At 37.7% G+C, this 11,529-nt stretch overlaps 1 protein-coding gene across 1 annotated transcript; it reads right to left on the bottom strand.

Annotated features, from left to right (window-relative positions):
• Positions 1–3,217: 3,217 nt before the first annotated feature.
• LOC117315170 lies at positions 3,218–4,298 on the bottom strand. Its single transcript, XM_033869314.1, has 2 exons — positions 3,970–4,298; positions 3,218–3,528 (listed from the first exon to the last, which is right to left on the bottom strand). The coding sequence occupies exons 1-2, from the start codon at positions 4,094–4,096 to the stop codon at positions 3,218–3,220; spliced, it is 438 nt and encodes a 145-aa protein (XP_033725205.1). The 5' UTR covers positions 4,097–4,298.
• Between the last annotated feature and the right edge of the window lie 7,231 nt (positions 4,299–11,529).

Genomic DNA, 11,529 nt, shown 5'->3' with positions numbered 1-11,529 from the left:
ACAAAAAGCGTATCATGAAATATCAATGATACATAAATCACTACCACGCAGTTATAAGTTATCACAGTATATTAATGCTTTGAACAGTGAATTTACCATAACTGACACCCCAGACGGTTTGGGGTGCAACAGTCACTTAAAGAGAGGCTGACAGTTGTTGTTTAAAAATTGTTAAAAGATGATCCAGAGTTCTCACAAAATGACAATGTGTTGCATGTTAAGGTGTCTGGGGACGGTACACACAGACGGGACGGTAGGAAAACATTTACCAGATGTGGATCAGCGCAGGGGAATTATCCACTTGCAATTATCAAAACTGCAGAAAAGTATGAAGAGATGTCAATAGGTTTCTCAGACATCCGCAGTGATGTGAAGGATTTACAAGGGAAAGTGCTACAGATAGGAAACAGAACATTTACTGTCAGAATTTACTTGGTTGGCGACTATATTTGGTTTGGTTTATTTTGTTTAACGTCCTATTAACAGTTAAGGTCATTTAAGGACGGCCTCCCGTGCGTGCGACATGCATGTGTGTGGTGGGTGCGTATGTGTGTTTTGGGAGGCTGTGGTATGTTCGTGTTAAGTCTCATTGTGATAGGCCGGAACTTTTCCCGATTTAAAGTGCTACCTCACTGAAGCATACTGCCGAAGACACCCAGCAGCACACCCCACCCGGTCACATTATACTGACAACGGGCCAACCAGTCGTCCCACTCCAAATATTCTGAGCGCTAAGCAGGAGTAGCAACTACCATTTTTTAAGACTCTTGTTTGTCTCGGCCAGGGGACAGAGCCAAAAGCCTTCCTCACAGGGGCGAACGCTCAACTAAAAGCCAAAAGTGAGGCATTGTCAAGGGAGACGTTAGGAAGAAGAAAGTTGTTAAGAAGAGAAAATATAAGATCCCAAATTTAGTCGCCTCTTACGATCATGCAATGGGGGCAGCAGGTACAATTCTTACGCCCTACCTGCAGGGCAGTGGCGACTAAAGTTTTTGCTGACATGTGTGGGGATACCGTCTATACAAAGTGAGTTCACATGCATTCACTGTAAATGTGGAAGGAAAGAAAGAGGAGCTATTTCTAAAACATGGTCTATGTCAAATGTTGATCAAGCAGCAAGGCTTAATTACTTCAATAAAAGTCTATGGGATGGGAAAAAACAAACAAGAACACTTTATTATCAATGATAAGGAAGCCTTTATTTGAGGAAATACCACTAGGTGATGTTGTTGTAGACAACCTCCATATGTTTCTGAGAATAACTGATAAACTGTTTTCGCTTTTGGTTGCAGAAATAAGAATGCTAGACAGTATTTCCACAACTTCTACCTTTAAATCAGGATTAGATATTGCGAAATTTCAATACATGAAATGTTTTGAACATATTTTGCAACATTTGGGCATCAAATTCAGTTTCCACGTGAAAAAAGAAACCAGCAAATAAAAGTATACAGATTTGCAAGGACCAGAAAAGCATTTGTTACTTGTCCAGCAGCACACCCCACCCGGTCACATTATACTGACAACGGGCGAACCAGTCGTCCCACTCCTAATTTGCTGAGCGCTAAGTAGGAGCAGCAACTACCATAGACTCTGGTATGTCGCGGCCAGGGGACAGAACCCAAAGCCTTCCTCACAGGGGCGAACGCTCAACTAAAGGCCAAAAGCGAGGCATTGTCAAGGGAGACATTAGGAAGAAGAAAGTTGTTAAGAAAGAGAAAAGATAAGATCCCAAGTTTAGTCGCCTCTTACGATCATGCAATGGGGGCAGCAGGTACAATTCTGACGCCCTACCTGCAGGGCAGTCTTCTGAAATACCGAAAGGCCTAGTGACATGAAATGTATCTGATAGATTTCTTGGAAGGAGCTAAACAAAGTTTGCAAAAAAAAAAGAAAAAAAAAATTGACTTGCTTTCAAGGTCACAGGGGTCAAATAATTCGAAACCTTCAAACGACTTCTTCTGAAATACTGTAAGGCATAGAAACCTTATAATTGTGACCATGACTGCGAAAATGGTGCCAGATGAGGAAAAATCATCAATTGAATTGATTCCATTTTCTGAAAGCCTATATTGTGAAAAATGTAAATCCAAAATATTAGTGGTGTATGACAAAAAAAAAACAGAGTCAGATTATGACATTTTACGTGACTGTATTCAACATCACACTTAATTACAGCATCAATATATTTACATCTCTAAAAGTAAATAAATTATTTGAACTAACAAAAAACAGTTTATTTTCAAAGATTGAATCATATACTCATACAGCAGCATAATTTAAATGTACATTTAATATCATAAAGTGAGATCATCCATGTGCATTTACTTAAATACACTAATATCAAAAATTGAGATTACAATATTGATATTCTTTAATAATTCTAAATAAGATATTACCAAATGTGAGGAAAAGACTTAAGAACTTGTAGCTAAGAACAGTACAATACATTCAGAAAATACTTGTAAGTTATTACTAAGAAGGCTCAATTTTACATAGGGATGGGGGGCATTTCTAAAAATCATTTAATGATATATACATTATGGCTGTGTATAAACTATAATTAACTTAATATCAGTACTTCATTAATAACCCTGTAACACTCACCAGGGTAGGTTAAAGTATTGATATGCAAGATGAGCTTTAGCACCAATGTAACACAAAGTTTCACTCACAAGAATTATATACCACAAAGGGAGATAATCAAACATGCTAAATATGAAATGATGGTATAGTGAAGTGTAGTACACTGTAAGACTTGTTTTAATTGTCCGATACATCAACTGTCAACATAAACAAAAAATTAATTCAACAGCCACTAGTATAAACTGAACAATTCCTAACAATTAAATAACAACAAAACATTAATTGGTTATCAAACTTTTAGACATACATATACATGCTGCTTGCATCAAGAGCATGTATATACTAAGCAAGCAATCATCAACATCATCTCAACAGTAAACCTTTTCGTTTACATGGAAGACTTGGTGCTTTGTCATGTTCTTGTACTAGGTCCACTTCGGATTTCAGTACAGTGGGTTTAGGACATGTAATGTTCTGTGAGCTTTGTGTCTTACAAAATTCCCTAATGCTGTCATACAAATACCACTGTCTTGATGGATCCAGTCCTGCTGACACCATTTCTTCTGGTTCATCATCCAGAGATGGAAGGAAGTCCTTTCTCTTCAGCAGGTTGACAGACACTGTGGGAGAGTCATAACACTGTCCCAGGCTTAGTAGCGTCAACAAGAAAATGGTGATATTTTGTGAGATTCTTCAGGGGCTTGAAGTACTGCTTTAAGTATGACTTCCAGTCTCTAAATATAAGGGGTTTGTCTTCATCTTTCACCAACTGTGGAATATTATGTCCATTACGTGATGAGTGTGTAACTGTCTTGGCAACTTCCTCTAGAGTTTCAACATTACTGGATCTCCAGCGCAGTTTCCACACACCAAAATGCCAGTCAGGATCAAACTTTGTGTGACCAGCGATCATCATATAGTATTGAACGACAATATGCAGACCTGAAAAATATCAAAATACACATAAAACAATTTATAGTCGATGTTGACTTGAGAAAGAAAAGCAAAAAATGTATTGAATTTTGAAATGCCTAAACTACAGATTAAATTACAGTGTCAGTAGCTGTGAATATCAAGTTGTTTGCCTAATCTAATACAAAATTGCTATCAGCATAGAAAAATAAATCATTGCAAGGAATTTTTTGCGATGCTTTTTAAAATCTAAACAGAATATCAAATTAAGTGTCGTTATCTTACATCAAAAAGCGAGATGTATAGAGAGTAGCACATACAGCTGTATAAATGGGAACAAAAATAGTGGGAAGTAACTCCAAGAAAGGCTCCGGCTCTATGTCTCCCTATGACAGACTCAGAATCTTAAACTAAACCCAGCACAATATATGTGACACACTGTAACTAGTAACTAGTGTACTTGGTACTTACCAACTAAGACTCTCCAAAGGGCATACCACAACACAATGTTGTTTTTATTCTGTCCACTGCAGTTATCAAAATGGATGTTTGCAATCCTTTCTCCATGTCCATGATGCTGAAAATAGTGATGGACCATGCTGACAACTGAGTTAGCTCCCTTCCCAATTCCAGAGTTTTCAGCGTCATCCACCAAGTAGAAAAGCAAACATAATTGAGTGTAGATAAGTTAGAAAGCATTTATCATACACAGCGAGTTTTCATTGCAATAAAAATAGCTTATATCAATGTCGGCCTCAATTACAACCTTGACATCTTACTCGTATCACATTTAACGATGCATAACAATGACCAGTTTATATTGTGCATGGTCCAAAAGATTTACATTTATAAAGCATACATTATAACAATTGATTTATCGAACTGTCAACACAGTGCAATTTATTTCTAAATGTAATATACATGTACACTCTACCTGGATTGGATCTGGTACTTTAGCTCGCAGGTCTCACTGAAATAAAATATTCTAAGACAAATGAATGTTTTCTATCAATTACCTGAACCCTCTGAGCAGATTCCGAAGACACTGCACTTCCGTGGGGTCTTAAAGAAGATGGGGCCAACCTGCTGCGCATGATGGGGAAAATGAACTTGCTGTGCAAAATCCCAGAAGTAATGGAAAGCTCCCTCGACTGAACAGGGTGGATTAAGGAAATAAAGGCAAAACTTCAGTTTATTCGAAATTCCTTTTTTTCAATCTACATTTTAATCCTTTAATAGCTTTTTAGCAATACATTGTGCCATGTTCTTTCATAACGTTAAAAAAAGATAGTTAATACATTATAGTCATTTTTACATAATGTACATGAACATTCTTTTCCATATTTTTGAACAATATGTTAAGGATGTTAAGATAAATTCAAACATGAATAATCTTTTATGTGTTTATATTGGAGTTGTTAATTTACTGCACTTGAGCTCTCAAAATACACAAAAAATAGAAAGTGATATAACATTTTTGTGTAGTTATTTGCAATTTAGAAAATTTTACTTACATTGTTAAATTAAAGTTATTTTCTTTTCTTCTGGCAGCAATTTGAACTTTTCTTTACTTTCTGAACATTGCTGCCTGTATACATCTCTCTGTTGTTTAGCATGGTTGACATGGTTGCTATACTCCTCCAATACATGTTTCTTCTCATCATCATTTGCTGGACCAGTCAGAGAAAGTTTATGTGAAAAGTTTTGACACAAGTTGCACAAGTCTGTACATTGTTTCATGACTGTAATGTATGGACATAAATCATGCCATATTCTCTGAAATGTACGAAGACTTACTTGTCGAAACTTCAAGTCAACAGCCAGGGTATTATACTTTTCAAAAATGTCCAAGGCAGTTGTATCTGAGGGGAGAAGAAGCACCTTTTCTGACTTGTAATTTGGTAGTCTACCAGGAATAGGCAAAGCATTGTCTTTAGCATATTTAGTCAAAAATGTCCTGATATGCTGCCTGTCATTTACGGACAGTGCATTATGTGGAGATTTCCCAAAATTGCCATGTTTTCGTGGAATCAAACCATGAGTATCCAGCGACTTACTAATTGCCTGTAATTTGTTCTTGCTGATATCATGTATAAAACAAAATGTAGTTCTACAAACACGGACTCCATGAAAATAAAACTCTTGATACGGTCGTTCCCTCTCGTTTGCCTTGTGCTTCTTTGACTGAGTATGATCACCAGATCTACGGTGAGCAAATAGCTCAGCCTTCACTGTGATATCAAGTTCATCATGTGTTAATTGGTGACAGTGTTCTCTGAATTCAAATGCTGATTCCAAGTCAATATTTACACTGCATGGTGCAGCACTATATAGTTTACAGTTACAGGTGTCATTGCGGAATTTAGCCTGGGCTATGTATTCAGTTGTATCATGTTCACTGGGTTCGGTTGAAACAAATACAATATCATTCCCATCTGAAGATTCATCTGACTCATAATTAAACTCGTCACTGCTGGAATCGGATGAAAGATCACGGAAAGCATCGGTATCATCGGATGATGCGTAAAGTTTTGAATAATACAGCTGATCAACAGTCTCTATTTCATCTATGAATGGTTTGTCCTAATTTAAAATGATTTCTGCAGGAATGCTACAACAGCTAAAGTTTGTTGCAACTGAAAGTTGACTCATGATGACAGTGTCATTAATAACACGTGTTACCTTCAAATCCCGATATCTATGACATCATGGTGATTGAAATGTTCGCGGTTCACAATATTGCAATAAGTAAAAGTAAAATATTACTTACACCAGAACATTCACACTTCATCATAATCACTAATCACATCTTTCAGTCGTGTTTTTCATATATCAAGTAATCATCATTGCAGGTTATGTGTAAAAAGCTCAGAGAATATAGACAAGGTAATGTTGACTTCGTGGAGCATCTGTACAGCAGTTAGGTAACGAGAGTGATCTCCCGTTCCATCGGGTGCATTCGATTACATAATATATATATATATATATATACCCTCATTTTGCGATTTCTATACGAAAAAACAACAACAACAAATTATCTTTTTTATCTGATGACAGCATCACAGAACTTCAAATAAACTACTAGATTCATTCACAACATGTGTTAAAAAAAAGAGAGAAATATATCTCGCGTCTTTCGACGGCTTTTTCTCAAAATGAGGCTGGCCGCATCTGAACCCATTTTCGTAGTCACGGTCACATATTTGAATAGTAACTTCCTTGGATGAAGTCGAACAAAGTTTGCGAAAAGAAATAACCAATATGTATGGTCAAAGGGGTCAAATCAGTTAAAACCTTATAAATAACTGCTTCTGATTAACCATGTGACCGGGTGGGGTGTGCTGCTAGTGTTTCCTTTGTGGTTTGTTGCCCTTTAGAACTGCTTTGATGTCGTCATTAGCCTTTTCAAGGCCTTATGTAAATTTCACAGTGTTATTATGCCTTTTTACAAGTTCACTCACATGGCAACGCAATAATAGCATAATTTAATGAAAGAAAAAAGAAATTACTTCAAAGTTATGAACTGTATGATTTAAGATACATCTTGGAACGCTAAATACAATAACATTCATGAGCATTAATCATGTAAATTAATGTCTTTGCTTGCAAAATACTGTTGATTTCAAAGAACCAGAAGATAGCAAAACATATTACATTTTATTATTTGTACATAACTTTCTTGACCATAAAATGTTTAAGATAAATCTTGATATGAAAAATACATTCATTGACATTAATTAAAATGTAAATTAATGTCATGGGCAAACATACTCTTTAGGTAAATAATTGCATTAATGACATTAACACAACAACAGGCCTAATGGGCATGCATCGCTCACCTGGTATCAATCTCTTATTTGTAACCTGAGGAACCTTTCAGCCATATATCATGTCCCTAGCTAGGCCTTTTGGTATTTCAGAAGTCGTTAAATGGTTTTAAGATTTGACCTTGAATATGGGTCAAGTTCATTTCTTTTCACAAATTTTATCGGGCTTCATCCAAGAACCTTTCAGCCAAATATCGTGCTACTAGGCATTTTGGTTAATGGTTTGGTTTGGTTTATTTTGTTTAACGTCATTTTAACATCTAAGGTCATTTAAGGACGGCCTCCCGTGCGTGCGACATGTATGAGTGTGATGAGCCTCCCGTGCGTGCGACATGTATGAGTGTGACGAGTGGGTATGTGTTTTGGGAGGCTGCGGTATGTTCGTGTTAAGTCTCCTTGTGATAGGCCGGAACTTTTGCCGATTTAAAGTGCTATCTCACTGAAGCATACTGCCGAAGACACCCGAAGAAAATGTTCTTCAATTAAAACACGATTTTTTTTTACTATTTCGAAATTGAGGCATTTTCTTCAGTGATGATTTAATTAATACCAATAAATGCTAGCTAAGAATTAGCTCATTTTATGCTCTTAACTCATATCAAGATCTTTTTATAGTATTGCCTTTAGCTCTTTTTCGTGTCTTTATTTTGTATAATTAAATGGTACGTGACCCTTTAATTATGCTAATATTTCTAGGCTAATATTTATGGGAACTTAAACTTATGGGAAATTAATTTTTCATTGGCCGATGATGACGGAATTCAATATCGGGCTTCTGATTGGTTGAATTGGCCCGAGGGGACGCATCCCTTTTCTCCCTTCAGCAGCCATATTGGATTTGTTACATTTGACATACATACTGGCACAGTTTTTTTTTAAAAAAGTGTTTAAAATAGTTTTTCCCTCGGCAAATTGGAGAGTGAGAAAGTCCAAGGTGACTCGACGGGTATATGACAGATCTCGCCTTCTGGGGACGATTTTGGATGCCCTGATGGCCTTGAACTTTGTCAGAGGTGTTTGACCCGTGATTCACCGACCAGAAATTAAGTACAATTTTTATACATGTACAGTATTAATATTTATATTCTGCATGGATACAATAAGACCTCGAGTACTTGTGTTAGGCGGTTATTTGAAGAGTTAGACAGAGGACAATTTCCAGAGAATTTTGATTGATAAAAGCGTGATGTTCGTGGATTGGGCATCGGTGGGACTTTGTGTATGTGTGTGAACGGTTGTTTTTGTGTATGTGTGTGAACTGTTTACACGGCCGGGCCCCCGAGGGATGGCCTCTGCTGATTACGAGGCAAGGCGCATCGCTGTAAATGGGGAATTAAGCAATTTAACAGTTTCCTGTCCATTTGCATAGCTGTGACATCATCGGCGATTGTTTAACAGTCCATTGAACCTTTTTCTGAGGGATCAGTGCCATTTGAACGCCACAGGCATGCGAAAATACCACCGCAGTGCTAGATTTGCAATAATGACTGCTTGCAATCAGCTGCTAAGACCTCGTTTAATGGTAGTTGCTGCTCCTGCTTAGCGCTCAGCAAATTAGGAGTGGGACGACTGGTTCGCCCGTTGTCAGTATAATGTGACCGGGTGGGGTGTGCTGCTGGGTGTCTTCGGCAGTATGCTTCAGTGAGGTAGCACTCTAAATCGGCAAAAGATCCGGCCTATCACAAGGAGACTTAACACAAACATACCACAGCCTCCCAAAACACACATACGCACTCATCACACGCATACATGTCGCACGCACGGGAGGCCGTCCTTAAATGACCTTAGCTGTTGATAGGACGTTAAATAAAATAAACCAAACCAAAGTTTGATGGAATTTACTGATTCGAAGGTATGCTTGTTTAAGTAACACGATCTAATACTGCAAAATTTAATAAATTTAGAAATTAATTCAATGGTCTGATATAAGTTATCATGTATTACGTCTTTGTCGGTTAATTTCCAGATGGTCGCGATCGGGTCTTTGTTTACATGTCGTGTTTGGGGCCCCATAGGGGTTTTTCTGTTTACATTCCTGAGTATAGCTGGTTATCTATGGGAGATCACCTAATTAATTAATTATGGGTCTTCAATTTTACTGCTTGATTCTGGTGTCCGTGGGATTATAGCTTTATAGACAGTTTATATTGGATTCAAAGTTACAATATAATCCATGTAATCTTTGTAATTCTAATGAAAGATAAATACTGGTGGCTAGATTAACATGCTGAATTTATTTCAAATGGAATTATTATCTGCAATTTGATTATAGTTCTTGCAGGATAGCTACTGTACTATTCTCAATTTGTTTACCCAACCTGGTTTTTATACTGAAATAATTAGACGCCAAACATATAGGGGTTCTCATTTTGGCCACAAAGTCTTTTATGGGAGTGAAAGCAAAAAATGGATGAGATGAAAATTCTCTTTTTGCACCAGTTTATTTGAGGTGGAAATTCTCATTTTGTATCACTGTTTTTAAGTGATGGTAATTCTCAATTTTTACCACTGTTGATATGAGATGGAAATTCTTATTTGTATCACTGGTTTTGTGAGATGGTAATTCTCATTTTGTATAAGTGTTTAAATGAGATGGCAATTCTCATTTTATGTCGCTGTTTATATGAGATAGAAATTCTCATTTTTCTGTCAGTTTATGAGATGGAAATTCTTTTTGGATCACTGTTCATATGAGATGGAAACTCATTTTGTGTCAACAGCATATATGAGATGGAAATTGTCATTTTGTATCACGGTTTATACGAGATGGAAATTCTCATTTTGTATCACTGTTTATATGAGATTTAAATTTTCATTTTGTGTCACGGTTTATATTGAGATGGGAATTCTCATTTGGTATCACTGTTTTCATGATTTGGAAAATTTCATTTTGGTATCACTGTTTTTATAAGATGGAAATTCCAAGTTTTCTATGTGATATATATATAACCAATTTCCATTTGGATTTTGTCTGGTTAAAGTGGTTGTTACCATTGTTAGAGGATATATTAAAGGTCGCTGTATAAGTGGGTGTATGTTGCAGATCCCCAGTCATCATGCCTCCTGCTGCGAAGGCGAAAAAGGGAACAAAGCCCAGCAGTACAGTGCATGCGCCGCCTCAGAAAAGAAGGAGAGCAACAACACCTGACAATAGCCAGAGTGTCACTAGTGAGAATGCAGAAGCTTCCTCACTGGGGCAGGTTGTGAGCCTGCCCAGATCAGAGTCTGTGTCTTTGGGGGATCATCAGCTAAATCACATTACCCAGACTATAACTGCCTCAGTTACAGAGGCCGTATAAGGCAGCCTGAGGAGCAAGGGTGTTTATGCTGAACACTCACCTGGGACAACCAGTGGGGCAATCTCTAGAGACAATGCCGTAAATATATCATCCACGGGTGTAGAGGGCGACAATCCATTGAAACAGCTGTCTGCCTACATTTAGTGCCGAAAAATCCTCCAACCCACCTGATGATATCAAATTGACAGGTTGAAAACCCGATAAAAAAAATTCCCGCTAAAAGTCCTGGGCTGATAAAGTTGTTGTGGATGTACACGTCTGTTCAGAAGTCTGGTCTTTCTCCGTACCAGTACTAGTTGCTGTGCCCTGGTCTTCTCCTGGATGATCAGTCTGCCCCTGATTTTTCATTAAAACTGAATTCAGACGGACATATTGGTATTATCCCTTTTAAGAAGGTATACCTGGATATTGAAAGGTGGGTGGGGGTGTCTCACCCTTGTATCCGATGCTTTAAGGCGTCAGAAGGAGCACACTCTTCCTCTGCCCCTTCCTCAACGGGGAAATAATACAATAATACAATACAATAATGCTACTGTCCGATTTTTGGTCGAGGATTTCAAGTCTGGATTTCGACTTCAATTTCAAGGGGAGAAGGGGTTTCAAAGTTGTAAAAACTTACAATCTGCACTAGATGACCCCGTCAATGTTCAGAAAAAAGCTTGATAAGGAAATTTGGTTTGGTTTGGTTTATTTTGTTTAACGTCCTATTAACAGCTAAGGTCATTTAAGGACGGCCTCCCGTGCGTGCGACATGAATGTGTGTGGTGAGTGCGTATGGGTGTTTTGGGAGGCTGCGGTATGTTCGTGTTAAGTCTCCTTGTGATAGGCCGGAACTTTTGCCGATTTATAGTGCTACCTCACTGGAGCATACTGCCGAAGACACCCAGCAGCACACCCCACCCGGT

Source organism: Pecten maximus, chromosome 17 (genome assembly GCF_902652985.1).
Source record: "Pecten maximus chromosome 17, xPecMax1.1, whole genome shotgun sequence".
Taxonomy (NCBI): Eukaryota; Metazoa; Mollusca; class Bivalvia; order Pectinida; family Pectinidae; genus Pecten; species Pecten maximus.
This window is presented reverse-complemented; position numbering and strand designations above follow the sequence as displayed.

Excerpts from the sequence above, each read along its gene's own strand:
- LOC117315170 (XM_033869314.1), bottom strand. The coding sequence starts at position 4,096 with ATGGTCCATCACTATTTTCAGCATCATGGACATGGAGAAAGGATTGCA. Across the intron at positions 3,529-3,969 it reads CCTTTGGAGAGTCTTAGTTG|GTCTGCATATTGTCGTTCAA; the intron begins GTAAGTACCAAG and ends GATATTTTTCAG.